Consider the following 16,454-nt stretch of genomic DNA (forward strand, 5'->3'; position numbering starts at 1 on the left):
CACAATTCTAACAATCTTAAACCAGCGAGTGAAATTACCTTGTGTCTCTAGGCGCTTCTATGTCTATTATCCATAGAGGCCCAGGTGCAAACGAAATCTTACTTAATTCCTATGGAGACGAGTCCACGGGTGTGAAGAGGAAACTGAAAAAAAGATCTAGCAAGGGACCTTGAATATCTCCATATTAGGCCTTAGACAGAAGAAAGCAAATGGAGAACCTCTCGTAGAACATATTTACTTGGCTACAATACCCTCGGGATATCTGGCCGCGAGAATGTGTTGGAATGTCGTCACTTCGTCCATGAAACCCCGCAAAATCGCTTTCCTACCTCGAACAATTTCCACCAACGAGAGAGATAGATTTACATGTATTCATCTACACTGAATGCTCTAAATTAATAAGAAGCCCATCTTTGCGCGGAATTTCTCTGCTTGTATGAAGTATTTACTCTGATTACTATCACTCAAAGGGATCTCTCACCCCAACTCAAAAATGGGGATGATCCTGGGAGCAACCGGAGTGGCTCTCCTCAGTATGCTATCTTTCGTCCAGGCATATCCATCCAATAACTCCAAACAGTTCACTAAAACTCCATTTTTTGTTTTGGCGGGTGATAGCACAACAGCCACTCAATCCTCGAACGGAGGAGGATGGGGAGATGGCTTTCTCAACACAACCCTTTTCAAAGGAGCCTCTGGTCACAATTTTGGTCACAACGGGGCAACTACTGTCAGTTTTCGAGACGGAGGTGATTGGGACAAGGTTTTAGCGACTGTTAGACAAGTTCGAGACGACTATCATCCATTTGTGACAATACAATTTGGGCACAACGACCAAAAGCCAGCTGCAAACATCTCACTATCACAGTACACCAGCAATCTTGAAAAATTCGTGACTGAGGCTTTTGATGCTGGGGCCACACCGATTCTCGTCACTCCTCTCTCTCGGCGCAACTACGATAACTCAACAGGAACACCGCGCATCATTATGAGTCTCGCTAATGAGACCATGGCCACCATCACTGCTGCCAATCGCTCACATGCTTCATACATTGACCTGAATCATGCTAGCACCCGGTATCTCAGTGCAATCGGGCCAGAGAATGCTTTTACATACAACCTCATCCCAACAGACTATACCCATCTGAATGTGCCGGGGAGCATTGTGTTTGGGGGAATTGTGGCGGAACTGATTACCCAGAAAGTTGGCGCTTTGGAAAAGCTTGGATATATGCGCGTGAATGGTGGACTCAAGAAAGATGTTGATCATGGGATCTATTACTGGCCTTAACTCCACCAAAGGCTATGATAGCGGAGAACCACATATTCTTCAACAAATAAAGGTGTTAACTCAACATCAAAATGCTATTCTTTGCTTGTAGTCATATTGGCTCAAGTATGGTCTAAAAATAGGTGTCCACAGTCCCATAAATTTAAGTAAATTAATATTGCCAGCTTTCTGATAACCTATCAACTATAGATCAACGGCAGATGGCTACTTCTCCTCCTCATGAGCATGCTTCTGAAGGAACATAGCTTTCATCGAAGGATAGGTGCGGATTTCGAGATCCTCGGATAAGGCAGAGGTTCCCTCTTTGTTACGAATATCATACCAGATTGACTCTGGTGTCCTGCCTTGAACCCGTTTAGCAAACCAAATTGCGTGAACCCAGTTAATAGACACTTCGAAGCCTTCTCCTTGATCGTGAATCAAAATTGTCGCACCGTCTTCATTGTCCAATCGACGGCCAATGTCGATCCGTTCTTCCTCGCCCCATGATCCACCGAGCCTGGAATTGAAAATGATTTGGCCTTGAGCTCGGCGAATCGAAATATGGAAGATGGTATCATTCTCTGCATCCGTAATTGAAATCTGGGTCATGTCGATGCCATCATTGGGCTTGACAGGATCCACACTCGACGACTCGATGAGAATCACACTGTCTGCCTTGAGTGTCTGCTGGAAGCGGAGACTGCTGTGAAGTGCGAGATTCGCCCTTGGGCGTTTTGGTCTGATTGGAGTTAGCGAATCAATTTCCATGTCTATCGCCACATTGAGAGAATTTGGAACTTACCGAGGAGCCGGCGCGTCAATCTTTGGCTGCTTCAGCTCTGGATCTAACGCTCCATCAGCACCACCACTGATGGTAGGCTCTTTCTTGAAATTTTCAAAGGCTGGTGGACTGGCAGGATTAATGAAGTGCTTTGTGTCATTGCTGCTGCCAATGACCTCTAACTCCAGCTTCTCAACGTCGTAGCGAGGTAGTTCTTTCTCGTTCTGCGAAAGGTCAGTAATATCCGTACAATGGAAACGAGAGAGTCAATGGCTAGGCATGCTTGCCTTAAACACCCGCCAGTATGCGCGCTTTCTTATATAGGCCAAAACCTCGTCGCGAGTCAACGACTTTAGTTTCCGCCCACCCCTGAGAAGCTTGTAGAGAACTGGAGTAATTGGGATGTAAGCAGTTGACCTGACGCGCGATTTTTGTCCTTTCGTGCAGTTTCCACAGACTGAAGAACCATCCAACTCTGGCTTTTGGCTGAAGTTATACACCTCGGCGATCAAGTCTGTCAGTGGGGTTTGAATGCCGTCCTCCTGGGCGAGATACAATTTGACCCAGAAAGGCTGCCCTCCGAATGCATACCTAAGTTATCCAGAATTATTAGATATCATTTCAGCTTGCAATAAATTCTTCTTGAAGACAACTTACTTCAAGAACCGAACACTGAAGGCAAAGTCGGTAATTTTAAGCCCACCATCAATCGCCTCAACACCCTCTGGGGTTGGAGCTTTAGGGTCCAATGCCAAATCGCGCGACACGCCATATAGCTTATTGACGATGATGGTGATATCTTCCTTGAACAGAACCTGACTGAGTCTTCCGTCCTCCTGGCGGTATTTACTCTCCCACCGTAGCAGCTCAGGATAGGAATATCCGAGATTGGGGGGATGTCTAACTCCTTCGGGGGTCCAATAATTTCCTTCCACATCACGTCTGAATGGTTGAAGCGGAGTGTCCTCATTCACCATGTGATCTTTGCCAAATGAATCACGGATCGTAGCATTGTCGGGAGGAATGTTATCCATCCACTTATCCGGGTTGAGTGCTTGCCAGATCGCGAAAAGGCGGTCGATATTGCTACAAGACAAGTAATGATAATTAGAATTCCGTTTCTAGCTGGTTGAAGAAGATATACTTACCAGTGGTGCAAGAAGAACAGCGGATCAAAAGAGGCAACTGGTACATTTCCCATATGTCCTGCTGAACCTGTCCAACCGTGACTTTGAAAAAGTGTTGTTAGTTTTTGAAGTGACTAAGAATAACATGTAGTAGATGTTGACACAGAATACCCCTGTGATGACTCTTAAAATGAGATGGAGAACTTACACGTTGTTGTGGATCTATTCAGGTGAATACCAGTCAGTTGTTGTGCGGTTGATATATCAAATCCATATACTCACATATTCTATATTCAAATCTTCATCGACGTTTTGATCTTTCGAGGTTGGATTTGTGCTTGCAAAGGTAGTGTAGTCCATGGGCACCGTAAGCAGTCGATACACCATTTCAGCCGCAGGACCGTGATTCTTGTCATTGTATCCTTCGTGAGAGTTGAAGGCATCCGCCACCTTGCGGTTATTGACTACACCGTGCCGCCAGCCTTCGCTAGCTGGATTCTGGTCCTCTTCATCTGGCCAACGGCTGGTTCCAATTGCATTACCAAACTGAGTATGTTAGCTTGTGTATTTCCATATTGCCTAGAATTTACGCACGTTCTTGTACTCTTCTTGTTCTGTCTCGTTTTCCCATGTGTTTTCAGTACCGACGCCCTCACTTCGCATCGGCTTGTCTGTGGGCATGCGGAACTGAAATAGTGGATTGTCAATTCGAAGCGATCCGCCCTCGGGCATAGGAACGGTAATAGTAGGGTATTTCGCCAAGTCGGGGACACGGCCATTTAGTGCCCAGTCCCAGAAGGGAAGACGCCATGATTCAGCTTGTTCATGCCATGAAGCCTGATGGGCTTCCGGAAATTGAGGTATAATCTCCTTGATCATGATGTCATACATCACTTGCTGTAATGAAATCAGTACCAAGTTTATCTGGGATATGAGATTCTCGCACCTCAAAAAGAAGCACATATGGCCGGTGCCAAATGGGAAATATCACATGAGAGTGGAAGCAGTAGCCATTCTTCATGGGCTCTGGACTAGGATCATCCCATCGTACAAAGGGTTGTCCGTGGATACCTGGTCAAATGAGAGTCAAACGCCGTAAACCGAAGGTCATAAACTGGGGCCTACCAGCAACTTGAAAGTAAGAGAGTCTTTCTTTAGGGTCTAACTTCTGGAAATTGTTTAGAGCGAGTATGAAAAGATCCACTTGCTTTTTGTTCGACTTCTTGCAGCTCCATTCGTCGATATCCTGCCGGACAAAGACCTTGCGATTGATACCGTCATCAGGATTGGAATCTTGGGCTGGAAAGCGGGCTTGGATCTGGTAGTACTCGTGTGCAGAAGATCCAGGTGCCATCTTGTCTGTTGATGAAATTGTTGAAGCAATACTTCGTTTGGAAGATCTTTTTCTTAATCGGCCGAAGAGGTGCATTCGTACTTATTAGGAATTAGTTTACTCGGGGCCCGGGGCAAAGTGAATGTTTATATAATTTCCTCCAAGGGTAGGACAGTAGACATAGAGTACACACAAAGCAATTATTGATCGACATTGAATGAGACTGTGGACATATTGGTACATATTGGCGCACATGCTGTCTTGTCACATCTCAATACAAGCCCTCCTATTAGAGAATATTACGCAGGTGTATACGGCCAGGTAGGAATGGAACCCCTTTTTACGGCCCTGCGTGCAGCGTGAGAAAATAATTGGCGGCCAAACAATACAGGTATTCCATTCCAGTCAAGATGCCGATGTAAGCAACTTCACAATTGTTGTTTATCGCTATACGCAGCTGTAACCTCAACATAGAGATGGAAACGACTTGATTGGCCTCGGAGAACACCAATGAACTGTTGTACGTGGTTTTAATTTGGCCTGCATACTGGCCAGGAAATTGTCACGAACCAGGGTTCATTGAATTATTCCAGCCCTCCCCAGGTAGCCACAAGTAGAGCAATTCAGCATATCAGTTGCGCGAAATCCTACCTGTCAACCTAGTGGTGACTTGGGTTGAACTGAGTTAACGTTGATGTCGCATCGTTTGTTCTCGTCACCCAATGATGTAGCTTCAGTTCTCAGGGTCTAGTGCTCGATCTTTGAATACTTTTGAATACAATGCCAGTTACTAGCGCAGGCCAATCTCTTTCTGTGCTTTTCTTTTGATAATGCCAGGGTATATTGAGAATACCAAACAGTGCAAGATCATCAACAGCAGCCTAGATTAAAATATTTCTATGAGCCACCGATGCAAGCTAGTAGTAATATCACATCGACAGATTTAGTGTAAATCATTGAATTATTGCCAATAGCAGGAAATTCGAATAGGAAAATGGAACTAGAGCATTCTAAAGCTAAGCGATCATCACACAACACCCTGTTCTCGCATGAAACGCATCTCCTTCAGAGAAACCCCCATTTCATCAAGCATGGAATTATTATGTTTACCTGAATTTGGCGGCGATCGTCGAATTTGTGGCTTTGTTTCACTAAACTGGACAGGGGTTCCTGAATAATTGCCAACATGACATTGTACAGACGCAGGTCCTCGTGGGAAACAAATATAGTGCTCTGATTTGCTCCGAAAGTGATGCTTCGTGAGAAAGTGTGTAGATCATATATCTATAGCAGTGGTTTGTGGGTAGGTATTAAAAACCTTCTTCTATCGTGTTATAGAACCATATCACAGCCCACTATTCTGAAAGACAAGTAGCCATACTTCCGTCGCCTTCGTGCCAACGATTGATTCAAGTATCTCTTCTATCTCGGCCCGATTCTAAACAAGAGCTGTTTTCAACAAACCGCGTGTCTGTCTTGAACCCCGATAGCTTCACTAACTGGCAAAGAGTTTAAAACTGGCGATCGCTCATGGCGCCCAGAACCAGGCGACTATTCTTTGTCTTGAAAGCTTGATAAAGAACAATAATTGGATGCTCCGTACCCTAAAGCTTTGCCTATTTGCTAATATTAAGCGGTGAAGTTGCTGCGTTAGAAAGCAGCAGCACTTGGCTCTCAAATAAGAATGCATCAATCCTCTCGGCTCGATCTGTATCTCCGTGGGAATAAAGCGCGGCAATCAATGCTCCATGCAGATGTAAATCACTCGCCGAGACTGGGATACCTCCGTATCCTGACTTTGAAGAAACTCGGTTGCACGTGTCATGATCGTGATCAGATGCAGCGTAACGCACTCTCTAGCCTTTAAGAGAAATCGAGGCATTTGTGAAACCTACACAAGATGTTACAAAGGGGGTTCGACCTGACTCTCCGTACGCATCTCAGAATCTACATATCGAATAAACCTACTATGAAATACACCAGGACTAAAACCCTTTAAGATTCAACGGTCGGCTTTTTGACACCAAAGCCCACAGTGCGGGAAGCGGACTGAGGATATCCAGAAAGCGCTAAAAAAAGGCGAAATGGTGAGAAAGAGGAGGCAAAGAGTTTGCTTCGTATGCTAATGTCTCCCACTTGAAGTTGATATGGGAATGTAGGTTTCTAGACACAATCTGGGGAGTTTCAAGTAGGAGGATCTACTTAGGATAATGCCTCATAAAGCGACCTGGCAACCTCATATTCATATTAAAGTACACGTTACTGGAGACTATTTGCCGTTCCACATGATTAATATTATGAGAGTCAGATATCCCGAACATTTAGATACTTATGGTGTTGGTATTGGCTTACAATGATAGGTGTGAAGCAGCCAGGGGAAATTATTGCGGGGTATGGGGAAATCTTTGGCGACTAAATAGGCTATATAAGGAGAAATAAAGCCAGGACAATGACCAAAAAGGAGAGGAAGCCGGCTTCATAGCCAGTCGAAAGTTGATGAGGGGGAAGTTCAACATACCTCGGAAGCTCGGCTACTAACAACTTATTTATATGTAGTCATGGAGGGGCGAATAATGAGTGGTTTCACAAGATTTTCACAATTCACCATGACATCGCAATCTTACGTTTTGGGGGTGGGGATGACCAAGTTCCTAAAGCCACGTCGCACTCGTGAATGTGAGATTATCCCTTTTTACATACTATGCTGTATATAAATACAGAACGGCAGCTCACCATGCCTTTTCCTTTATAGATCCAGAACTTGGGTATGAGGCAGCAGTCAAAGCTTTGATCGATGCACATGTCACATACGATGATGTACAGGTAGGTGTAGCTTGCTATTGCTACGGCGATACGACTTCCGGTCAGCGAATTATGTACCAGCTAGGGATGACTGGGATCCCGATCTACAACACCAATAATGCGTGTGCTACTGGATCTACTGGCCTTCATCTTGCACGTACTCTGGTCAAAGGGGGCCAAGCAGATTGTGTCCTTGTTGTCGGCTTCGAACAGATGCGCCCAGGATCAATCAAGAGTGTATGGGACGATCGACCGAGTCCGTTGGGTCCATCGACCAAAATGATGGAGGACACGTTCGGTAAATACCAAAGCCCTCGAAATGCTCAGTACTTTGGAAATGCCGGACAAGAGTACATGGACAAGTAGAGCGCCCGGCGACTTGAACCTCGACTTTGTGCTGACCATGCGAACAGATATGGTGCTAAAGTCGAAGATTTTGCTGAAATTGCTCGGGTGTCCCATGAACACTCCCAGCGAAACCCATACGCCCAGTTCCAAACTGCGTATTCCCTTAATCAGATTTTAGACCCGAAGACACAGATTTATGGACCCCTGACAAAGCTCCAGTGCTCGCCAACCAGCGATGGTGCCGCAGCAGCCATCATTGTATCCCAACGGTTCTTGGATGCGCGTCCTCACCTCAAATCCCAGGCTATCCTTATAGCCGGCCAACAGCTGTTGACAGATGGACCGGAGGTATATTCTAGAAGCGCAATAGACCTCGTTGGGTTCAATATGTCGCGTCAAGCTGCCCAAATGGCGATGCAGGAGGCTGGTGTCGGAGCAAATGATATCAAGGTTTGCGAGCTTCACGACTGTTTTTCCACCAACGAGCTTCTATTACTTGATGCACTTGGCTTTTCAGAGCCAGGAAAGGCCCACGAAATGGTTCGTCGGGGGGACATTACGTATGGAGGTCGCGGCCTAGTCGTCAACCCATCTGGCGGACTGATTTCAAAAGGTCACCCTCTAGGAGCTACAGGGCTGGCCCAGTGTGCGGAGCTCACTTGGCAGCTCCGCGGTTGGGCAAACAATCGCCTGGTCTCTAACACTGATGTTGCTTTGCAACACAATCTCGGGTTGGGTGGAGCAGTGGTGGTGACTATCTATAAGCGAGCCGATGGACAGGTCAACCGTCCCATTCCAGATGAAGATATCAAGATGGTTTCTGGCTTGGGATACAACCCCGCAGTCGAGGCTCGGTATATCACACCCCAGGACGGGGAACGCGTCTGTAGCAAAACAAAGCATCACGAGTATCCGCTTCGAGAAACGGCCGAGAAGCTCAAAGCGCGTATCTAAGAAAGACAGATCGATCAGAGGCTATAGATAAATCACAGGATTGATGGCTATATTGACAAAGCCAGATAGGAGAAGAAATAATTCAAATTTTGAAGTTGCGATCAAGGAAGAGAATAATAATCAAGGGATAAAGAACATAAACAATTCAAGATGCATCACGCAGGTTGTACCTGGGGAAACCTGCTTATTGAAGTTAAAACGACCTCATATTTTGAATTCCAAATAGGGATAATGAGGTGGTTGCAAGCGGTAGTGGATACGCGGCTACGAAAGAGAGAGGGAAAGAGAAGAGATGGGCCGGAGAGTAGATTGAAGGCCTCGGGCAGCGATACAATACAACATATTATTTTTGGTTTTGGTTTTAGTAGTCTACCAAATGTAACATAGCATGGACACTATCACTCCTTTTTATAATTCACTTATAAGTCAATCTTTGCCAATATCCGCCTTAAGAGTACTACATTTTTCTATATCACAAATTGGCAAATCTGATGCCGGACTTCTGAGCTGTAAAAGTGGAGATCAGGTCCATTAGCACCGGCGACAGCACGTCGTATGTCTGCAATCCAACGGCCTTGAATTTGGCTCTCACTTCATCCATTTCTTTTGGGTGGGAACCCTGTTCAATGATGGACGAGACGAAGCCGGCGAATTGTGGTTCCTGCCAGCCCTTTTCATCAGACAACTCCACGTGTACAAAGTCTAGTCCCCTAAAAGGATGATCTCTCTCGATACGCCCGAAGAGGTGCACACCGCAGACTTTGCAGGCATTACGTTGAATGGTAGCTTCTTTGTCCACAATTGAAAGCTTCGAAGCATTTGCTGTGACTGAGACAGCGTCTCGGGGTACAACGCCAACGATGGAGAAGAGAGAACCGGGTGGCTTCCAGCACTTAGAGCAGCCACAGGCGTGGTTGTGGGCAACATTGCTATTCAGAGTGATCTCGACCTGGTCGGAGGTGCAGTGACAGTGGAGCTTTCCACCAGAGAATGTACTGGAGCCTGGTGTGATGCCATTGTCGATGAGAGGATGGATAGAGGGTGCCATGGTGAGAGATGTATGAAGTAAAACGAATTGGTCATAAAGTTTCGAGCAGATACTCTCTGAGACCATTTATATATTATAGATAAGCTCCAACATTAAATATGTAATTGAGCAATATCGAGACCCCCTCATATCTCCTCATGAGGGGTAACTGCGCTCTTTGTTGTGTACTTTGTACTCCGTATTATTATAGGTTGACTTGATGCCAATTGTGGGTCATCTTCTAAATGGGGAAATTATTTCCCCTTACTTTCTAGTCTCGGGATCTATACCCGTGTGTTTTTTTTTGTTAGGAAGAAAATTTGTGAGGGGTCTGTTTAACTATATTAAATCTTGGAGTTTAATATAACTTATGTAGGTGAGTATATATTAAACGTCGTGCTCTGTACTCCGTACTTTGTTTTATAATGCCAGGTAATGAACAAGAATAATATATCTGAAATAAGGTCTTAGTAGTTTCTACCTAGGTAGACTCCAGGTGAGATTAAGGTCATGTTTAGGCTCATAAAAGTTTCCATTCTTTCCATTCTTGGAAAGACCCGGGAGCTGACAAAGATGACAAAGATAACCCGTCCACGGACCTGAGGTCCCCCGCCTGCCCAGGTGGGCACCTACCTACTTTGTCGGTGTTTATGAGGCAACAGGGCTGGGAGGCCTCGATGAATCACATCTTTCCTGAATTTTTATGAATCCTTCACTTTATAACTTCTTGACTCGATAATACTTGAATTTTTTTTATCTGACTTCCTTTCCAACTTCTAACTTCTTCATGACCGAAGTTCTGGAAACTCCGACTCTTACGCATGACGTCATCGAGGAACAGGCCGCGCGAACGGTTCAGGTACAGTTACGATGACATTTACGATGACCCTGTTACACCGATTTTCGCTGACCATAATCAGAGAATCTATCGTGGTCACCGAACACGACGAGAGCTGCGCGGACTTGGCTTGGCTGCTTCCACCCGATGGGTTGAGGTAAGTGTGCATCTTACGCGAAAACGACCAAGAGTCTAATATTGTCTGTCTGAATCTAGGCATTTCGAGAAGCCCAATGGCACCAACTCCATCAACCACCCGAACCTCGTGTCACACCTAGAGACGAGGGCTTCAGTCAATCTCGTCGAAACTGGCAACGAGCGGTAAGTGTCGCTCGGCGCGTTGGTGGCGACGATCATGTTTCGGAAGTTTCGCCTTCTACAGGGACTCGATCAGGACCTAATAATACAGAGATTTCATCGGGGGCTACGGCAAAGATGATGGATCTTCAATACTTTCTCGAGATGGTTGATCTCAAACATCGACACGGAAGCAATCTGCGCTCGTACCACACATATTGGCGGAATTCATCATCAAATGAAAATTTCTTCTTTTGGTTGGACCATGGTAATGGAAGAAACATTGAACTTCCGCAATGCTCGCGAGAAAGACTAGAGAAGGAACAAGTCCGCTATCTCACCCGCGAGGAACGTTTGAATTATATGGTCACGGTAGACGAGAATGGGCTCTTACGATGGGCTAAAAACAATGAGCTAGTATGGACAACTACTGCACGTTTCAAAGATAGCCTCCAGGGGATTGTGAGAATCGAGGATGACGTGCCTCAATTCAATGGGAACTCCTCAATTCCACAACCAGCTTCCACGTCAGGCTTATCATCATCATCATCGTCATCATCATCAATATCTACAGAACAGAGTTTCGATGGTGTCTCAAATCAAACCCCGAAACATCCCACCGATGAAGAGTACAAAACTGCGAAGATAATCAAAAAAGTAATACATACAAGCCCTACTACCGCATTTAAGCGACTTTTGGGCAAGTCCTCAGATAAAGAAGATATGTGGCTATTCGTGTGTCAAGTCTGGATTCGTTGTTGTTGAATGCAGACTAACCATTATTAGGTTGCAGACACTTCTTTTCGTTTGTACATTGGCATAAAGAAACCAGGTGCCTTTCAGCATTCCTCTTTTCTTCGAGGTGCCCGCATCGCAGCAGCTGGAATGATTAAGATCAAACATGGCGTACTTCGAAGCCTAACACCACTTAGGTGAGTTCAATTAAATATTTCAATTATCAACTTCCATTTTGAACGCAGGCTAATCTGTTCAGTGGTCATTATCGTCCTCCAGCTGCCAATTTTAGGGCGTTCCACCATGCTATACAGCAAAAAGGCGTTGATATGTCTCATGTTTCCATGAGCAAGTCTTATCTCATGCTCGCTGGAATTCAAAGTTATACCAAAACAAAACAAAAGGCGCGTGCCGTACAGGACAAGGTTGACAATCCCAAGCAAAAGTTCTATCAATCCCAAGAATGAGTGCGGGGACACATGATTTCTATTCCTTCATATCATAGCTGGCTAAATGAGATGGCCCGATTACTGTCTTGCTTATTCTCTAATTGCAGCTCAACATGGAAAAGTAGACTTTATGCGATGTTGCATTCAGGTTCCATAGCTTTTTGATGCTTGAGTCGCGTATGGGTACAATTACAAAGGTTGATATTATTGATATAGCGATGTTGCGCAACGGAATACTCGAGGCCGTGATCAGGATACCTCGCACAGATGGAAGGGATCGCAACAAAGGCTTCAAGTTGTCTTGCCAAAGCAGACCCCGTGTAAGTGAAAATCCAGTGTGGTACGGACGAGCCCTCATATACTCCACGATGAGTATGGGACTCACACAACGTTACACATTCATAAAATCCATGAAAAGTTTCACTAGAAACAGCGATCGGGAACCATTGCTTTCAGGATGAACGCTGGAATGACCATTTATCTCTGTCCCGAGCAGTGACGTGATTGCTAGCAAACGATCTGCCTGATCCTAGCGTCTTAAGATAGAAAGCATAGCCGTCAGTTGCCGTCGCCAAAAATATCAATTACCTCGCGCAATCACCTTCAAGGCGAATCTATGATAGACGGAACAGTAATCCACTCCAGAGCTACGCCTATAGGCAATACGGAAACTGGGATCTATACGCAACAAAAGTTCCGGCTAGCTATATATATCGATTCAGAGGGGGCGAATCAGAAAGATACGACGTCTCCACTAACAAGATTAACTAAAACCACCTGGACAAGGTATACAAGAGCAACTCCGGGAAAATTTGGTGGGTATTGTAGTCCAATTGCGTCAACCCGTGGTCGTATACTACATATATATCCGATATGGATTATACAAGCAATTGGGGTAATGGGAATATTGCAGTAGGAAACAAGTTCTGGAGATGTGTATGCATATAGGTATGTACAATATACAAAGTAAAAATCTCATTTGAAATTTAGAATTGTGTGGCGAATAACATTGTTTTGCCCAGTTAGGATTGAAACCTTCAATGTTGGAACCTTGGGAATTTCCGTGACTTACATAATCCAAATCTCGGGCCAAATTCCCGTGAATTTGTAGAATCGTACAACGTCAATTGTACACTCTAGACTTGTGGATTCCGTATTGAGCCTGTATAAAAGCAATGGCCAAATCCAAAGCGGCTAAACGCAAGCGGAACGCACAAGTCGACCTTCCACAAAAGCTTCCCAAGGCAATCCCGAATCTAACACCGCCTCCTGATGGCACCGAGTGCACACATCTGAATGCCGTTGTCTCAGACGAGGAACTCGAAATCACAATCGAAACGCTCACCGCGCTTGCTCAATATCCAGGTCTGACAAAGTCAAAAGCATGCAAGGATCTCCGAGTCGCAGTCTATGACTTCCGCCAGGCATGCACTACGGGTGTCAACACTGCCGGTATGCTGCGTTATCCCTGCTCAAAGATTGTTGCTAATCATTCGATAGAGGGCGCCAATTTGACAGCCCGAATAACCGGTGCATTGGTGGACGAGAAATACATTGAAGCCAAGATCTTGCTCGCCGAGATGAGGATTAGAGGGGAACAACCTAAGATCGGAGCCTTGTGTCGCTGGGTGCGAGATCTGGATGTCGTCAGCGGCCTATCGACGCAGCCCAAAGCACACGATAATACCCCCCTTGAGCGCAGTGTGAAAGAAATGGAAATTCTCGGCGTCCTTGATGCCATTCTGCGTGTCAGCACCCCAATTGACACGAACCCGAACGCCCTTGACTCGACCTCTCCTATCGCCTTCCAGTCCATCTGGGACCTCCGCCCCTCGACGACACCACTGCCGGTCTACGCTTCAGTTCTCAACAAATCAATCTTGGACGAGGCGCCCAAGTCTCCTTCCGCCCTCCGCGTCATCGAACGAACCCCTGGCCCACTCCGCAAACCCCCAAACCACCATCCCGCCATCCTCTATACCACCGCCCCGAACGCCGTCCCATTAGCTCCCATCGGTCCTTCTATAACATACCACGCACATCCTGCTGTGCCAGGGCTCGGTCTCGCTCTCAATGTGCTGTCCGCCGCTGAGTGCAAGGCGATCATCGCTACTGGTGAATCCGTTAATTTCCTGCCCGACGCACCCCTTCGCGAAGATGGAGACATAAGCATCCTAGCCCACAACTTTTACTGGATCATTGACACCACATTCCACGACATGCTTTGGGCGCGAATTTCCCCTTACGTGCCGCCCTCGATTAACGGCCGCCTAGCCCGAGGCATCAATCGTCGTTTCCGTGTGTATAGGTATGTTCCCGGCGCCGAATATCGGTGTCACATTGACGGAGCTTGGCCACCGTCTGGTATTCTTCCGGATGACACATACGTGTACGACTCTTCGCCCGAAGAAAAGAAGCAGAGCTCGATGTACACCTTTCTACTATATCTCAATGATGAGTTCGAAGGCGGAGAGACGACGTTCTTCATGCCAGCCCCGCGGGAAGGAACCCTCAATGGATACCCAGTGAGACCTGTTATGGGAGCTGTTGCAATATTCCCACATGGAGAGTCAAATGGAGCCTTGCTACATGAAGGTACAGGGGTGAGAAAGGGGGCAAAATATATCATTAGGACTGACGTAGAGTATGATGTGAAGCCTTCTGAAGAGTGATGAAGATATGAATTATGTAGAATTGGTCTTTTTCCATCAAAATGCCAATGAAAAAGGTCATGTTGGTAGTGTTTAATGGTATCAGAGTGCTCAAGTGTTGTAAGGTATGTATTTTATTGAGGATAGAACTGCTATAATGATCCGATACTTACTTACCCCCTTTCGCGGGGAAATTTCAACTCCTGACACAGAATGTCTTGATGCAAAACATACATGCAGGTACATCAAGTACTTTGAAACCCTACATACATACATAAATCAGCGCTAAAATGGAGTTCTTTTGCTTATCTTTATGAACTCTATGAAAATGGTCGTACTGGGAATCGCAGGTAGGGAGTTTTCGCATAATCGCGTTCTATCTTTAGCAGGGCGATTGTTCGTTACGGCTGATTCTCTCTATGCTGTTTATTTGGGGGTCAAGAACAGTCCATGGATCTATGAAGCAACGTATCTAATGTTACATTGTACTCAGACTCTGACATTCTTTAAATCTAATATGATGTCATAGATCACATCCCTAGAGGGATGCAGATCTTCAGGCATGATAACACGTAGTCAAATCTCCTAGAAAGGGGGACCAAAGGGAGAAGACACGGTCCTTATAAGAGACAGAGGTTGCCTGTTGACATGAAGAAATCATATCACTTTTGACCACAAATCAAGAGAGAAACTCTTCCCAGTCCAACAGGTACTACACACTTATTCACTATTGGTATATGACCGTCAGCATTTCCTGGGGTCAAGCCTATCCACTAACTTAACTCCTTGGCTAGTGAAAACATTTTAAATGATGTATGGTATGGGAATACCGAGAGTTCTTACACTCTGCTTCCTTTTCTTTGCGATAGTACATCTTTCAATGGCTGAGTGCTGTCATGGTGTCAAGCCCCATTGCTCGACAGATGTCTTGGGCACCAAAATTTGCAAGAAACTATGCGCGGATGGATCTAAGCCAAATCCGTTCTGCGGTGAAGGAAGTGAGTAAATTTATGAAGCCCTTAGATTTCGATCGGTCATTAATGAAAAAAAAAAAGAATGTGATCTTCTTGGCTGTAACTGCAGTGAGGGATGTCGTAAGTAACCGTCGTGGACGCGGATGCTGGATCCAAGCTCCACTTGAGCAAGTCCATTAATGTACATAATCGTGAGTGCGTTCCGAACTGAGTTGGCTCACTAGACGGGGCTCACTAGACGGGGCCTGGATTGAATATATGTGTTGATACCATAGTTTACATTGCAGGATTGAAGCCTTGCAATAAGGAATTGCGGGTGTTTCTTGAATTCTTGATTACCACAGTCTAAACCGATGCACCTTTGGTTTAATTTAGTTGGAACAACTTAGGTAGCCTTGGGGGGATTTGCTTATGGGACCGAGGCGCGTTGGAAGGCGAGTTGCACGAGACTTATAACCGGCAGGAGGCTTGAAACAGATGTATTGAATGGAATCGCTAAATAAAAAGAGAAACGATGGTTTAGGGATAAGAATAGGGAATTGATATGACCACCCCCCTGCCTGAAATTTCAGTCACCGCCTTCTAGTTCGGGTGCGACCAGTAATTCTGCCGTAGTTTCTGCTGCTTCATTTTATACTGCCATATATTCTGCCACCACCATAGTAATTCTGGTTTACATAGTAAAAAACCCTCTATTTTAATCAGAAAAAATTGTACAGTTCATTCATTTGTGCATTGATCTACTATACGAATCGATTATCCTCTCTCTCAGGCACCTCCCCGCGCGCGTTTTCCCCCTTCCCCGACCGCGTCCTCGACCACAGCCACGTTCTTCATTGGTACATAGCAGCTCCATTGGGTACAA

The 16,454-nt window shown here is 45.6% G+C and overlaps 6 protein-coding genes across 6 annotated transcripts; 4 read left to right on the forward strand and 2 right to left on the reverse strand.

The window, feature by feature from the left end:
- Positions 1-493: 493 nt before the first annotated feature.
- N7479_003061 (rhamnogalacturonan acetylesterase) lies at positions 494-1,291 on the forward strand (the record flags this gene model as incomplete). Its single annotated transcript, XM_057250758.1, has 1 exon — positions 494-1,291. The coding sequence occupies one exon, from the start codon at positions 494-496 to the stop codon at positions 1,289-1,291; it is 798 nt and encodes a 265-aa protein (XP_057115190.1).
- A 204-nt stretch (positions 1,292-1,495) lies between these two features.
- Positions 1,496-4,535, reverse strand: tyr1 (uncharacterized protein; the record flags this gene model as incomplete). The annotated part of the gene is made up of 10 exons (XM_057250759.1): positions 1,496-2,012; positions 2,076-2,278; positions 2,342-2,645; positions 2,712-3,140; positions 3,203-3,283; positions 3,390-3,403; positions 3,464-3,727; positions 3,776-4,078; positions 4,128-4,252; positions 4,307-4,535. 10 exons carry the CDS (start codon positions 4,533-4,535, stop codon positions 1,496-1,498), a joined length of 2,469 nt encoding a protein of 822 aa, XP_057115191.1.
- Positions 4,536-7,120: 2,585 nt separating this feature from the next.
- Positions 7,121-8,618, forward strand: N7479_003063 (uncharacterized protein; the record flags this gene model as incomplete). Its single annotated transcript, XM_057250760.1, has 3 exons — positions 7,121-7,190; positions 7,267-7,678; positions 7,730-8,618. 3 exons carry the CDS (start codon positions 7,121-7,123, stop codon positions 8,616-8,618), a joined length of 1,371 nt encoding a protein of 456 aa, XP_057115192.1.
- A 472-nt stretch (positions 8,619-9,090) lies between these two features.
- Positions 9,091-9,666, reverse strand: N7479_003064 (S-(hydroxymethyl)glutathione synthase; the record flags this gene model as incomplete). Its single annotated transcript, XM_057250761.1, has 1 exon — positions 9,091-9,666. One exon carries the CDS (start codon positions 9,664-9,666, stop codon positions 9,091-9,093), a length of 576 nt encoding a protein of 191 aa, XP_057115193.1.
- A 766-nt stretch (positions 9,667-10,432) lies between these two features.
- N7479_003065 (IQ calmodulin-binding motif protein) lies at positions 10,433-11,982 on the forward strand (the record flags this gene model as incomplete). Its single annotated transcript, XM_057250762.1, has 5 exons — positions 10,433-10,504; positions 10,566-10,640; positions 10,700-11,515; positions 11,567-11,712; positions 11,775-11,982. The coding sequence occupies 5 exons, from the start codon at positions 10,433-10,435 to the stop codon at positions 11,980-11,982; spliced, it is 1,317 nt and encodes a 438-aa protein (XP_057115194.1).
- Positions 11,983-13,139: 1,157 nt separating this feature from the next.
- N7479_003066 (prolyl hydroxylase family protein) lies at positions 13,140-14,636 on the forward strand (the record flags this gene model as incomplete). The annotated part of the gene is made up of 2 exons (XM_057250763.1): positions 13,140-13,416; positions 13,465-14,636. 2 exons carry the CDS (start codon positions 13,140-13,142, stop codon positions 14,634-14,636), a joined length of 1,449 nt encoding a protein of 482 aa, XP_057115195.1.
- Between the last annotated feature and the right edge of the window lie 1,818 nt (positions 14,637-16,454).

The sequence above is a fragment of the Penicillium vulpinum genome, assembly GCF_028829585.1.
Source record: "Penicillium vulpinum strain IBT 29486 chromosome Unknown utg000001l_segment0_segment0, whole genome shotgun sequence".
Taxonomy (NCBI): domain Eukaryota; kingdom Fungi; phylum Ascomycota; class Eurotiomycetes; order Eurotiales; family Aspergillaceae; genus Penicillium; species Penicillium vulpinum.